At 40.7% G+C, this 15,856-nt stretch overlaps 1 protein-coding gene across 2 annotated transcripts in view; it reads right to left on the bottom strand.

Annotated features, from left to right (window-relative positions):
- The window catches only part of TRPM6 (transient receptor potential cation channel subfamily M member 6), a gene marked incomplete at its 5' end in the record, with an annotated part of 195,376 nt that overhangs the window by 95,823 nt on the left and 83,697 nt on the right, over positions 1-15,856 (bottom strand). For both annotated transcript variants that reach the window (XM_082843245.1, XM_082843244.1), the window contains 2 exons: positions 3,131-3,344; positions 13,822-13,999. In XM_082843245.1, the coding sequence (XP_082699371.1) occupies positions 3,131-3,344; positions 13,822-13,999 (392 nt within the window). The remainder of the gene's footprint in view (positions 1-3,130; positions 3,345-13,821; positions 14,000-15,856) is intronic.

Genomic DNA, 15,856 nt, shown 5'->3' with positions numbered 1-15,856 from the left:
TCAGCAGCCCACATGTGATCTTAATACATATTATCTGCTAAGACTCTCTGTAAAACCAGATCTGACAATATCATTCCCTATTCATTCTTCTGTTCAAAATCCTTTGAGGGCTCTCTGCTACATAGAGAATAAAACCTCAGCCCAAATAACATGGCACCCAATCTGGCTCCAGTCTCCCTTGCTGCCCCTGTCCTCTGCCACACGGCACACCCAGCTAGCAGCCTTATCACCTCTTTCTACACATGCCTTAGTCTCCAGCTGTGTACCTTGCCCTGAACTGCCACCTCTGCCTAGAATGCTTTTTCCTACCCTTCTCTCAAGGCCAACATTAAGTGCTATATCCTTCACCAAGCTTTCTTCTCAGGTTCCCTCAGTTGGAAATGGAATTTGTTTTTCTCTTCCTCTTCCTTTTACTCCCAAACACTTCCTTTGTATCTCAACTATGACCCATTCAGCATCGATTTTTGGTTAGTTGCTTACTCTCTGTTTGTTACAGTCACCCACCTCATCACTAAACCCGGGGTCCATATCTTACTCACCTTTCATCCACAGCATCTATCCAAATGCTTTATACACAATAGATTCTTAAAGGCTTCTGGCATTCAATTTAAATAAATGTAAAAAATTCATGCCAAATAATGTTCAACTACAGCTGAGAAGCATCTCAAGCATAGGTTGAAGCTGGTAAGCAAAGCTTCTCAAATTTAAATGTGCATAAGAATCACCTGGGGATGTCATCAAAATGCAGATTCTGATCCCACCGGTCTGAGGAGCCCGATAATCTGCCTTCCCAACAAGCTCCTAGGTGATGCTAATGTTGCTGGTCCAGGGACCACTTCTTGAGTAGTCAGGACCTAAGGAGCTGAGGCTGAATCAGGTCAGACCCTGATTATTGTTTAAGGAAGCTCCAAGTATACCTCATTTCTCAATTTTTTTGTTCATATGAACTATTTCAATAGTCTTCACACCATTATATTTGTGTTCTTTAACTGGCCCTAATCTAAAATATTTTTTTTTAAAAAAGCAATAAGTAAAATAAAGCATGTAACACAATTAGTTATTCAAAGAAAAAAACCATGCCCAAGTTCACCTTTTTCTTAACTCTACAAAACTTCCCCATCCACCCTCTTTTTTTTACTGGAAATAAAGTAAGTACTACACATTGGACTTAGAACTCTGCAACCTTTGCTTTTTTCTAAGAATGTGAAACAGTAATTATCTCAATGAAATGTACCAGAGAAACTACCAGGTTACCCATTAGTGACAAGACGAATCCCTTGGTTTTATTTTTATTTTGTTTTTTCAATCACTTGCTTCCTTCATTCCTTTTTAATCAAAAGAAATTATTCATTACATTAGTACCCGTTGCTCAGTTCTTAGACATATGTATAGGCCCTAGCCTCTACCTCACAATCAGGTAGACTCATCCTAACCTAACCTGTAAGGCAAAATATAAACGTGCTACAAGTGCTACAGGCAATAAACGCTATAGAAATTAAGAAACAAGAGCGAGTTGAGATAGAGAATGCTTCCTGGGTATGTTGGCATCTAATGTAGATCCTAAAGGTCAAGCAGAACTTAATAGGAAACATTGGCTAGGATATCCCAAATCAAAAGAGGAAGAAGTAAAGGGAAGATGGAAAGCCACAGGTGTGATACTGTGACTTATAATAATATATATTTGGTCTGTTAGTGACACAGAGCTCCTTAAAACCTTGGAATTTCCTAAGTGGTGAGAGTGACAGAGATGCCTTCTGTTATGTTAATGAGGCAACTTTTGGACATACTGATGGGGGCTGGTTGCCAAGGGAACCAACCAACCACGTGACTAGAGGGTAGGAAATTTCAGTCTCACCCTCAACCATTGGGGAGGGGAGAGGAACTGGAGATTGAGTTCAATTATCAATAGCCAATGACTTAATCAATCATGCCCATGTAATGAGGCCTCCATAAAAAAAAAAAAAAAGAAAGAAACAGGGTTCAGAGAGCTTCCAAGTGGGTAAACACGTGGAAATGGGAGGAGGGCATGAAAGTTCCGTGCCCCTTCCCACATGCCTTGCCCCATGCATCTCTTCAATCTACCTGTTCCTGAGTTACATCCTTTTATAATAAACTGGTAATCTAGTGAGTAAACTGGTTTCCTGCATTCTGTGAGCTGCTCTAGCAAATTCATCAAACCCAAGGAGGGGATGGTGGGAACCTCTGATTTATAGCCAGCCAGTCAGAAGCACGGGTAACACCCTGGACTTGAGACTGACATCTGAAGTGGGGACAGTCTTGTGGGACTGAGCCCTTAACCTGTGGAATCCGTCGCTATTTCCTGGTAGACAGTAATTCAGAATTGAGCTGAACTGTAAGACACTCAGCTGGTGCAGGAGAACTGTGGTGTGTTGGGAAAGAACCCACACATGAGAACTGGTGTCAGAACTGTAACATATCAGTAACAGATTAGTAAGAGAGGAGTTTGTGAAGTCAGTAATCCTCAACCCTGGCTGCACATTAGATACCCTTCAGAAGCTTCACCCTGAAAAACTCTAATTAATCTGGGGTAGAACTTGTGCATCTGTATTTTTGCAAAGCCCCCAGATGATTCTCTAACATGCATACAGTTCATAAACACTGATGCAAAAGAGTAGGGTTAGAGGTTCAGGGGCTACTAAATGAAGTTCTTGAATGTCAGATTTCAAGAAGTATGAAAGAGTCAGTGGCAGAAACAAGTGCCAGTTATGTAGTTAATTATCTCCTCATGCCCCATACACTCAATGCAGTTGTTGCACATGTCACTGATTTCCAATTCCTGAGAACCTGACCATGGTGAGTTTAGCTCACGTCTATGCCCAACACACTACCTCACCACAGTCCAAAGCTCATGAAAACCTATTTTCTTTGCCAGACGTTTACCCAAAGTTACATTAAAATAGCATATTTTAACAATGGTAAAAATACATTCCAGGAAAGGTCTAGGATTCTTCTGCGTTTCTTTTCCAGTCACTACACTTCCAGTCTTTCTCACGCTACCACATCTCCTGGGAGCACTGCAGAGCAGAGGTTAGGTGCTATACTGCCTGATTCACAGTTAAAAACAAGGAATTAAAAACAAAAGCAGACTGAAACAGGGAATGTGCCTTACCGGTATTAATGCCTTCAGTTATTATCCATGCTCCCGTTGTCTCTGCAGCTTTGACCAAACCTTGGCTGAAGATCTCTTTGAGTTTGGAGGGCATCTTGAAGTTCTGGATGCCCCCGTGGACAGAGATCACCAGCTTCGGCAGTTCCATCTTCCACTCTTTCAACATTAAATGTAATAGATGATCCAACTTTGTGTCATAAGAAGTTCTAATATACTGGAAGATATGCATATACACATATACATAAAATAGTGGAAAATACCTGCCACGTCGCAGTAAGCACACAGCAGGGCAACTGAAATGCCAAAACTTGAAAGAAAATGTCTAGGATCTCTTTAAAAGTTCATCTTCATATAATGGAAATATTTACTTTGAAAAGATCCCACACCCCCTTTAAGTTCCTTCTGAGAATTACAAGTCACCGTAGGAAGGCTTCCTCTGGTTTTCAGGGTCAGTCTACCAATGTTCTCTGGAAGGTCTGAGGTAAGGCAGAAATACTTCAAACTGGCAAAAATCACTACGCCAGAAAACCCATTTAAAAAACGTTTTAGAAATAAGTGAAATGAGGTTTTCTCATAAATGCTATGGCTTTTAATTTACTGGACCATTTCACATATTTGCATAATTTAAATTAAGATCCAGAAGCATGTTCATTTATTTTAAATTTTACATTCTAACCATTTCCTATATATATCATCTCTCTAAAAACTTCTTTTCCAAAATAAATACTTTTCATAAGAGAGTCAATGTAACCAAAAGAAAAGACGGAAATCAGGCAGCTCCAGAATCATTTTGCATTTTGCCCAAGATTATAGTGTATGGCTGGCTTTCTTTTCTCAGCCAATGCAGCCACATACAGACTGGTAAAATCATATTGAGCTGAGTGCGAGCCAACCAACAGCAAGAATAAGTCGGATTTATAGGATAAGGACCATAGGAAACCATGAGTTTATAAAACTATAGCAAAAATAACCACAGGTAGAGATCGCCATAGATATGCAAATAGGAATTATCACATTGTCCTCCAGAATGTGATAGTGATTTAAAACAATTGTGTTCATCTTTGAAATTCTTAAAACATAATCCCTTTATTTCATAATTAAAATATTAGAATTTCTGACATGAGGATGGTGCAGCCATCACAGGATGTAGTAGAAAGAATCTAAGGGTAACTAGGATTCAGTTTACAAGTGAGAAAACTGAGTTGCCACGGCTTTATCACATATTCAAAGAGTAGGAAAAATACAAGTTGACCTTTGTGAAAGGGTTCATGTTGCCCCGAATGATGAATAAGGGCAGAGGAGGCAGCTCTGGTTTAGTTCTCCTTCTCTCTCTCTCAGTTCTTTCTCCCAGGTAGTCCTCCCTTTCAGTTATAAGTCCTTTTAGTCCTAGAAGATACTTCTTGAGATTTCAGGATAACACCTTGATCAACTAAATTATCAGCACTAGACTCTTTTCTTCCAAAGGCCAGCTGAAGACGGTGCTAAGGTTTTATGACTCTCTCCTTCCCCTCCTCCTCCTTTATCATAACTCACCTCCAAACCTCTGTGGAAGGAGGTGGGAGGGATAACAACTAGAAAGGGAAATGCAGCAGAGGGGATGAGTAACCAGCTCTCCCAAGCTCTCCTGCTGTGCATGCTAAACCTGAAGTGCAATTCCAGGCTGAAATAGAAGGGTAGCCTCTTCTGAGAGATCAAATAAAATACATTCAGGCACAGAGGATGTAACAGGAGCCTAATGCTAAGCATAAAACATATTAGTGATCAGATCTGTCTAAACATGTTTTCAGTTTTCCTAAATGTACCATATTCCCCCTTGGCCTTTCCACAAGCTATTCCTCACACCTACAGTGGTCTTACCCTGCTGTCTCACCAGACACCAAACACCTCACTCATCTTTCCCATCTCAGCTTAGCCATCCCTACTCTCAGATGGCTTCCTTGACACATGCACACCACCCCAGAAAAACAGGAGGAGTTCCCTTTTCATTCTCTCAAAGAACCCTGTATTCTCCTTTCCCAGCATCCCCACCATCTGGGGTAATTGTATATTTATTTCCTGTTTCCCTCACTAGACTGTAAGCAATGTTAGTACACAGAACATATTCTCTTTGGGGCATAGCAAAGTATGGGCAACTGATAAAGATCTGTTGAATGGATTAAAAAAAAATGAGTAAATGAAGATGATTATAAACAAACATAAAAGTGAAAGGAAGAAGATGAACAATTAAGGGAAAAATTACATAAAGAGTTCTGAGAGTCAGCTTCCAAAAAGGACTGGAGGACAGTTTTCTTGCCAACTAAAACAAACAAAAATCAATGCACAGTTAGATGCAAGTGGATTAGTAATCAGAAATGTCGATTACTGTACAATTATATTATGAAACCTTATTATGATTGCACTATTAAGAACAGTTTTTCAAATCCTTTTAACTGATGATGCACTGCAGGACACAACTGATTCTGAGCTTTCCTGAGGTAGGCTCCCCCTGTATTTTCCCCAAGGAAAGCTGCCTCTAATAAGGCAGTGTACAGTTAACAAGGTCAATAGAAAACAGCTGAGAGACAGCTGACCTGTCAATACTATGTGAATCACATGTAAAATTACTATATTAGGGACAGGAGAAAAACTGGCCTGTAGAGCCCAGCACTATCATTCAGGGGGTACAGAAATTTCCCCATTTTCTTCCTGAGAAAAGGCTCTCACAAGGGCATAGCAGGCACCAACAACCACAGGTTAAGTAAGTTACTGGGAATTGCTATAGCCATGATTCAGGTGAAGTCTGTTCTTCGGTAGTAACCTTTGTACATTCCTTAAGAAAAGGGAAGCCGTTTGGCAACTGCCTCATGAGCAATAAGCCATTCTCTTCTGAGAGGGCATAACCTGGCTGAAAGAAGTCAATCAAAGAGCTGGCCACACCACACCTGGGTAAGGTATCATGCCCCTCAGACATAAAAGAAAAAGAAGAGTCAGGTCATTTTTGTCAACAGGTAAGTAACACGGATCGCCTTTGCAATAAAACCTGGTCATCTGATCATCTACACTTAGAAATACAATTTGGAGATACATTTGGAGGTTATAGCCTCTGTTAAAAATCAGCAAAATAGGAGACCTCCAAGATGGTGGCGATCACCTTCCTCCCCACAAATACATCAAAACACATCTACATGTGGAACAACTCCTACGGAACACCTACTGAACGCTGGCAGAAGGCCTCAGACTTCCCAAAAGGTAAGAAACTCCCCACATACCTGGGTAGGGCAAAAGAAAAAACAGAGACAAAAGAATTAGGACGGGACCTGCACCTCTGGGAGGGAGCTGAACTTCACTGGCGGAGACGGAGGGTGGCGGTGGGGAAGCTTCCGAGCCACGGAGGAGAGCGCAACAGGGGTGCGGAGGGCAAAGCAGAGAGATTACCGCACAGAGAATCGGTGCCGACCAGCACTCACCAGCCCGAGAGGCTTGTCTGCTCACCCACCGGGGCGGGAGGGGCTGCGAGCTGAGGCTCCGGCTTCGGTCGGAGCGCAGGGAGAGGACTGGGGTTGGCGGCGTGAACACAGCCTGAAGGGGGCTACTGCGCCACAGCTAGCCGGGAGGGAGTCTGGGGAAAAGTCTGGACCTGCCTAAGAGGCAAGAGACCATTATTTCGGAGTGCGTGAGGAGAGGGATTCAGAGCACCACCTAAAGGAGTTCCAGAGACGGGTGCGAGCCACGGCTATCAGCGCGGACCCCAGAGATGGGCATGAAACGCTGAGGCTGCTGCTGCCGCCACCAAGAAGCCTGTGAGCAAGCACAGGTCACTCTCCACACCCCCCTTCCGGGGAGCCTGTGCAGCCCGCCACTGCCAGGGTCCCGGGATCCAGAGACAACTTCCCTGGGAGAACTGCACGGCGCGCCTCAGGCTGGTGCAAAGTCACGCTGACCTCTGCCGCCGCAGGCTCGCCTCACATTCCGTACCCCTCCCTCCCCAACCCCGGCCTGAGTGAGCCATAAGCCCCCGAAGCAGCTGCTCCTTTAACACCGCACTATCTGAGCGAAGAACAGACGCCCTCCGGCGATCGACACGCAGAGGCGGGGCCAAATCCAAAGCTGAGCCCCGGGAGCTGTGAGAACAAAGAAGAGAAAGGGAAATCCCTCCCAGCAGCTTCAGAAGCAGCGGATTAAATCTCCACAATCAACTTGAAGTACCTGCATCTGTGGAATACCTGAATAGACAGCAAATCATCCCAAAATTGAGGAGGTGGACTTTGGGAGCAACTATAGACTTGGGATTTGCTTTCTGCATCTAACTTGTTTTTACGTTTACCTTAGTTTAGTATTTAGAGTTTATTATCGATGGTAGATTTGTTTGTTGATTTGGCTGCTTGCTTCCTTTTTCATATATATAGATTTTTTTTTTACTTTTTCTCTTTCTGTGAGTGTGTATGTATATGCTTCTTTGTGTCATTTTGTCTGTATAGCTTTGCTTTTACCATTTGTCCTAGGGTTCTGTCTTTCCATTGCTTTTTTTTTAGTACAGTTTTTTTTTCTTCTTTTATTTATTTTTGGCTGCCTTGGGTGTTCGTTGTTGCACGCAGGCTTTCTCTAGTTGCGGCAAATGGGGGCTACTCTTTGTCACGGTGCGTGGACTTCTCATTGCGGTGGCTTCTCTTGTTGTGGAGCATGGGCTCTAGGCGCACGGGCTGCAGTAGTTGTGGCATGCGGGCTCAGTAGTTGTGGCTCACGGGCTCTAGAGCGCAGGCTCAATAGTTGTGGTACACGGGCTTAGTTGCTCTGTGGCATGTGGGATCTTCCTGGACCAGGGTTCGAACCCGTGTCCCTTGCATTGGCAGGTGGATTCTTAACCACGGCGCCACCAGGGAAGCCCTTTAGTATAGTTTTTAGTGCTGGTTACCATTGGTGGATTTGTTTTTTGGTATGGTTGCTGTCTTCTTTCTTTCGTTCTTTATTTTTTTATTACATTTAACTTTTTTTATTTTAATTTTTTTTTTTAATTTTAATAACTTTATTCTATTTTTTTTCTTTATTTCTTTCTTTCTCCCTTTACTTCTGAGTGGTGTGGCTGACAGGGACTTTGGGCGTGGGCCGGGTGTCAGGCCTGGGCCTCTGACGTGGGAGAGCTGAGTTCAGGACATTGGCCCACCAGAGACCTCCAAGCTCCATGTAATATCAAAAGGCGAAAACTATCCCAGAGATCTCCATCTCAACACAAAGACCCAGCTCCACTCAACAACCAGCAAGCTACAGTGTTGGACACCCTATGCGAAAAAACTAACAAGACAGGAACACAACCCCACCCATTAGCAGAGACGCCGCCTAAATGATATTAAAGTTGCAGACACCCCAAAAGACACCAATGGATGCGGTCTTGCCCACCAGAAAGGAAAGACCCAGCCTCATCCACCACAACACAGGTACTAGTCCCCTCCACCAGGAAGCCTACACAACCCACTGACCCAACCTTAGCCACTGGGGGCAGACACCAAAAACAGTAGGAACTATGAACCTACAGCCTGTAAAAAGGTGACCCCAAACACAGTAAGGTAAGCAAAATGAGAAGACAGAGGAACACACAGCAGACAAAGGAGCAAGTTAAAAACCCACCAGACCAAACAAATGAAGAGGAAATAGGCAGTATACCTGAAAAATAATTCCGAATAATGATAATAAAGATGATCCAAAATCTTGGAAATAGAATGGAGAAAATACAAGAAACGTTTAACAAGGACCTAGAAGAACTAGAGAGCAAACAACAAATGACTAACAACACAATAAATGAAATTAAAAATTCTCAAGAAGGAATCAATAGCAAAATAACTGAGGCATAAGAACGGATAAGTGACCTGGAAGATAAAATAGTGGAAATAACTACCACAGAGCAGAATAAACAAAAAAGAATGAAAAGAATTGAGCACAGTCTCAGAGACCTCTGGGACAACATTAAACTTACCAATATTCAGATCATAGGGGTCCCAGAAGAAGAAGAGAAAAAGAAAGGGACTGAGAAAATATTTGAAGAGATTAGTGTTGAAAACTGCCCTAATACAGGAAAAGAAAGAGTCAGTCAAGTCCAGGAAGCACAGAGAGTCCCATACAGGATAAACCCAAGGGGAAACACGCCAAGACACATATTAATCAAACTATCAAAACTTAAATACAAACAAAAACAGTAAAAGCAGCAAGGGAAAAACAACAAATAACAGAAGGGAATCCCCATAAGGTTAACAGCTGATCTTTCAGGAGAAACTCTGCAAGCCAGAAGGGAGTGGCAGGACATATTTAAAGTGATGAAAGGAAAAGCAAATCTATAACCAAGATTACTCTACCCAGCAAGGATCTCATTCAGATTCCATGGAGAAATTAAAACATTTACAGATAAGCAAGAGCTAAGAGAATTCAGCACCACCAAACTAGCTTTACGACAAATGCTAAAGGAATTTCTCTAGGCAGGAAACACAAGAGAAGGAAAAGACCTACAATAACAAACTCAAAACAATTTAGAAAAGGGTAACAGGAACATACATAGCAATAACTACCTTAAATGTAAATGGATTAAATGCTCCAACCAAAAGACACAGGCTCGCTGAATGGATACAAAAACAAGACTGATCTATATGCTGTCTACAAGAGACCCACTTCAGACCTAGGGACACATACAGACTGAAAGTGAGGGGATGGAAAAAGATATTCCATGCAAATGGAAATCAAAAGAAAGCTGGAGTAGCAAATTCTCTCATCAGACAAAATAGACTTTAAAATAAAGACTATTACAAGAGACAAAGAAAGACACTACATAATGATCAAGGGATCAATCCAAGAAGAAGATATAACAATTGTAAATATTTATGAACCAAACATAGAAGTACCTCAATACACAAGGCAAATGCTAACAGCCATAAAAGGGGAAATCGACAGTAACACAATCATAGTAGGGGACTTTAACACCCCACTTTCACCAGTGGACAGATCATCCAAAATGAAAATAAATAAGGAAACACAAGCTTTAAAAGATACATTAAACAACATGGACTTAATTGATATTTATAGGGAATTCCATCCCAAAACAACAGAATACACATTCTGCTCAAGTGCTCATGGAACATTCTCCAGGATAGATCATATCTTGGGTCACAAAACAAGCCTTGGTAAATTTAAGAAAATTAAAATCATATAAAGTATCTTTTCCGACCACAACGCTATGAGACTAGATATCAATTACAGGAAAAAATCTGTAAAAAATACAAACACACGGAGGCTAAACAATACACTAGTAAATAACTAAGAAATCACTGAAGAAATCAAAGAGGAAATCAAAAAATACCTAGAAACAAATGACAATGAAAACATGATGACCCAAAACCTATGCTATGCAGCAAAAGCAGTTCTAAGAGGGAAGTTTATAGCAATACAATCCTACCTCAAGAAACAAGAAACATCTCAAATAAACAACCTAACCTTAAAGCTAAAGCAATTAGAGAAAGAAGAAAAATAAAAAACCCAAAGTTAGTAGAAGGAAAGGAATCATAAAGATCAGATCAGAAATGAAGGAAAAAGAAATGAAGGAACAATAGCAAATATCAATAAAACTAAAAGCTGGTTCTTTGAGAAGATAAACAAAATTGATAAACCATTAGCCAGACTCACCAAGAAAAAAAAGGGAGAAGACTCAAATCGACAGAATTAGAAATGAAAAAGGAGAACTAACAACTGACACTGCAGAAATACAAAGGATCATGAGAGATTACTACAAGCAAATATATGCCAATAAAATGGACAGCCTGGAAGAAATGGACAAATTCTTAAAAAAGCACAACTTTCCAAGACTGAACCAGGCAGAAATAGAAAATATAAACAGACCAATCACAAGGACTGAAGTTGAGACTGTGAATAAAAATCTTCCAACAAACAAAAGACCAGGATCAGATGGCTTCACAGGTGAATTCTATGAAACATTTAGAGAAGAGCTAACACCTATCCTTCTCAAACTCTTCCAAAATATACCAGAGGGAGGAACACTCCCAAACTCATTCTACAAGACCACCATCACCCTGATACCCAAACCGGACAACGATGTCACAAGGACAGAAAACTACTGGCCAATATTAATGATGAACAAAGGTGCAAAAATCCTCAACAAAATACTAGCAAACAGAATCCAACAGCACATTAAAAGGATCATACACCATGATCAAGTGGGGTTTATCCCAGGAAGGCAAGGATTCTTCAATATACGCAAATCAATCAATGTGATACACCGCATTAACAAACTGAAGGAGAAAAAACATATGATCATCTCAATAGATGCAGAAAAAGCTTTCAACAAAATTCAACACACATTTAAAATAAAAACCCTCCAGAAAGTAGGCACAGAGGGAACTTACCTCAACATAACAGAGGCCATATATGACAAACCCATAGCCAACATTGTTCTCAGTGGTTAAAAACTGAAACCATTTCCTCTAACATCAGGAACAAGACAAGGTTGTCCACTCTCACTATTATTCAACATACTGTTGGAAGTTTTAGCCATTGCAATCAGAGAAGAAATAGAGAGAAAAGGAATCCAAATCGGAAAACAGGAAAAGCTGTCATTGTTCGCAGATGACATGATACTATATATAGAGAATCCTAAAGAATCTACCAGAAAACCACTAGAGCTAATCAATGAATTTGGTAAAGTAGAAGGATACAAAGAAATCTCTTGCATTCCTATACACTAATGATGAAAAATCTGGAAGAGAAATTAAGGAAACACTCCCATTTACCATTGCAATAAAAAGAATAAAATACCTAGGAATAAACCTACCTAAGGAGACAAAAGACCTATATGCAGAAAACTATAAGACACTGATGAAAGAAATTAAAGATGATATAAACAGGTGGAGAGATATCTCATGTTCTTGGATTGGAAGAATCAACATTGTGAAAATTGCTATACTACCCAAAGCAATCTACGGATTCATTGCAATCCCTATCAAACTACCAATGGTATTTTTCAAGGAACTAGAACAAAAAATTTCACAATTTGTGTGGAAACACAAAAACCCCGAACAGCCAAAGGAATCTTGAGAAAGAAAAACGGAGCTAGAGGAATCAGGCTCCCAGACCTCAGACTATACTACAAAGCTACAGTAATCAAGACAGTATTGTACTGCCACAAAAACAGAACTATAGATCAATGGAATGGGATACAAAGCCCAGAGATAAACCCACACACCTATGGTCACCTTATTTTTGATAAAGGAGGCAAGAATATACAATGGAGAAAAGACAGCCTCTTCAATAAGTGGTGCTGGGAAAACTGGACAGCTACATGTAAAAGAATGAAATTAGAACACTCCCTAACACCATACACAAAAATAAACTCCAAATGGATTAAACACCTAAATGTAACATCAGACACTATAACACTCTTAGAGGAAAACATCGGCAGAACACTTAGACATAAATCACAGCAAGATCCTTTGAACCACCTCCTAGAGAAATCCAAATAAAAACAAAAATAAACAGATGGCACCTAATGAAACTTAAAAAGCTTTTGCACAGTAAAGGAAACCATAAACAAGATGAAAAGACAACCCTCAGAATGGGAGAAAATATTTGCAAATGAAGCACCCAACAAAGGATTAATCCCAAAATTTACAAGCAGCTCATGCAGCTCAATATCAAAAAAAAAAAAAAAACCCAATCCAAAAATAGGTAGAAGACCTAAACAGATATTTCTCCAAAGAAGATATACAGATTGCCAACAAACATATGAAAGGATGCTCAACATCACTAATCGTTAGAGAAATGCAAGTCAAAACTAAAATGAGGTATCACCTCACACCAGTCAGAATGGCCATCATCAAAAAATCTACAAACAATAAATCCTGGAGAGGGTGTGGAGAAAAGCAAACCCTCTTGCACTGTTGATGGGAATGTAAATTGATACAGCCACTGTGGAGAACAGTATGGAGGTTCCTTAAAAAACTAAAAATAGAACTACCATATGACCCAGCAATCCCACTACTGGGCATATACCCTAAGAAAACCATAATTCATAAAGAGTCATGTACCACAATGTTCATTGCAGCACTATTTACAATAGCCAGGACAGGGAAGCAACCTAAGTGTCCATTGACAGATGAATGGATAAAGAAGATATGACACATATATACACTGGAATATTACTCTGCCATAAAAAGAAGCAAAACTGAATTATTTGTAGTGAGGTGGATGGACCTAGAGTCTGTCATACAGAGTGAAGTAAGTCAGAAAGAGAAAAACAAATGCTAACACATATATATGGAATCTAAAAAAAAAAAAAAAGTTCTGAAGAACCTGTGGGCAGGACAGGAATAAAGACACGGACGTAGAGAATGGACTTGAGGACACGGGTTGGGGAAAGGGTAAGCTAAGACAAAGTGAGAGAGTGGCATGGACATATATACACTACCAAATGTAAAATAGATAGCTAGTGGGAAGCAGCTGCATAGCACAGGGGGATCAGCTCGGTACTTTGTGACCATCTAGAGGGGTGGGATAGGGAGGGTGGGAGGGAGACATAAAAGGGTGGAGATATGAGGATATTTGTATATGTATAGTTGATGTACTTTGTTATAAAGCAGAAACTAACACACCATTGTAAAGCAATTATACTCCAATAAAGATATTAAAAAAAATCAGCAAAATAATGTAGGTTATTAGCAAACCTTTGAGTGGTGGGTGTGCTCTCCATCTTGGAAGTTAATTGTGCCAAAGGTATCTGTAGAGCTCTTCATTGTGTGCTTTTCAACAGACCATTGTTCATTTTCACTATCGTTGGCAGCTGAGATGGTCCAGGCTTCATCTATCCCATAATGGTCTCTAATCAATCGCCCACAGTAACACCTTAAATTTGGGATAAATACCAATTTCAAAATAGAAAACACACAATTTCAGAATAGAAAATAGATGTAATGTTTCTACATGTTCCTAGGGTAATATATAGATGACATGTATTAACAAGTTTTAAAACTTCACACTGAGATTTATATTTGATTTCCAACACTGGGTTGTTTTCTAAGTTTAAAAACATTCTCACTGCTTCTCTCCCTTGGCTACACATTAGAATCATTTTGGGGATGTTTTAAGAAAACACTACAAATCTCTTACACACCCATGTTCATAGCAGCATTATTCACAACAGCCAAGTGGTAGCAGCAACCCATGTATTCATCAATAGATGGATGGATGAACAAAATGTAGTATACACATTCAATTTTGCAAGATAAAAAGTTCTGTAGATCCATAACACAACAATGGGAATATACTTACCACTAATGAACTGTACTCTTAAAAATGATTAAAATAGTAAAGAAAACAAAAACAAACATCAAATTGTATATTTTAAATATGTGCAGTCTATGTCAATTATAGCTCAAAAACTATTTTTAAAAAATAATATTGTGAACAATCATTGACAGGAAGACACTGGAACTCACCAAAAAAGATACCACACATTCAAAGACAAAGGAGAAGCCACAATGAGATGGTAGGAGGGGCGCAGTCACAATCAAATCAAATCCCGTAACTGCTGGGTGGGTGACTCACAAACTGGAGAACACTTATACCACAGAAGTCCACCCACTGGAGTGAAGGTTCTGAGCCCCACGTCAGGCTTCCCAAACTTGGGGTCTGGCAACGTAAGAAGGAATTCCTAGAGAATCAGACTTTGAAGGGTAGTGGTATTTGACTGCAGGACTTCAACAGGACTGGGGGAAACAGAGACTCCACTCTTAGAGGGCACACACAAAGTAGTGTGTGCATCAGGACCTAGGGGAAGGAGCAGTGACCCCATAGGAGACTGAAACAGACCTACCTGCTACTGTTGGAGGGTCTCCTGCAGAGGCAGGGGGTGGCTGTGGCTCACCATGAGGACAAGGACACTGCAAGCAGAAGTTCTGGGAAGTACTCCTTGGCGTGAGCCCTCCCAGAGTCTGCCATTAGCCCCCACAAAGAGCCGGGTAGGCTCCAGTGTTGGGTCACCTCAGGCCTGTTTGCTTACCAACAGGGAGGGAACCCAGTCCCACCCATGATCAGACAAGTGGATTAAAGTTTTACTGAACTCTGCCCACCACAGCAACAGCCAGCTCTACCCACCACCAGTCCCTCCCATCAGGAAACTTCCACAAGCCTCTTAGATAGCCTCATCCACCAGAGGGCAGACAGCAGAAGCAAGAGGAACTACAATCCTGCAGCCTATGGAACAAAAACCACATTCATATAGAGACAGACATGATGAAAAGGCAGAAGGCTATGTACCAGATGAAGAAACAAGACAAAACCCCAGAAAAACAACTAAATGAAGTGGAGAGATGCAACCTTCCAGAAAAAGAATTCAGAATAATGATAGTGAACATGACCCAGGACCTCGGAAAAAGAATGGAGGCAAAGATCAAGAAGAAACAAGAAATGTTTTACAAAGACCTAGAAGAATTAAAGAACAAACAAACAGAGATGAACAATAAATAACTGAAATGAAAAATACACTAGAAGGAACCAATAGCAGAATAACTGAGGCAGAAGAACAGATAAGTGACCTGGAAGACAGAATGGTGGAATTCACTGCCATGGAACAGAATAAAGAAAAAAGAATGAAAAGAAATAAAGACAGCCTAAGAGACCTCTGGGACAACATTAAATGCAACAACATTCACATTAGGGGTCCCAGAAGGTGAAGAGAGACAGAAAGGACCTGAGAAAATA

The sequence above is a fragment of the Leucopleurus acutus genome (genome assembly GCF_964270905.1).
Source record: "Leucopleurus acutus genome assembly, chromosome: 7".
Classification (NCBI taxonomy): domain Eukaryota; kingdom Metazoa; phylum Chordata; class Mammalia; order Artiodactyla; family Delphinidae; genus Leucopleurus; species Leucopleurus acutus.
Note: the sequence above shows the minus strand (reverse complement) of the source record. Positions and strands in the feature narration are given on the sequence as shown.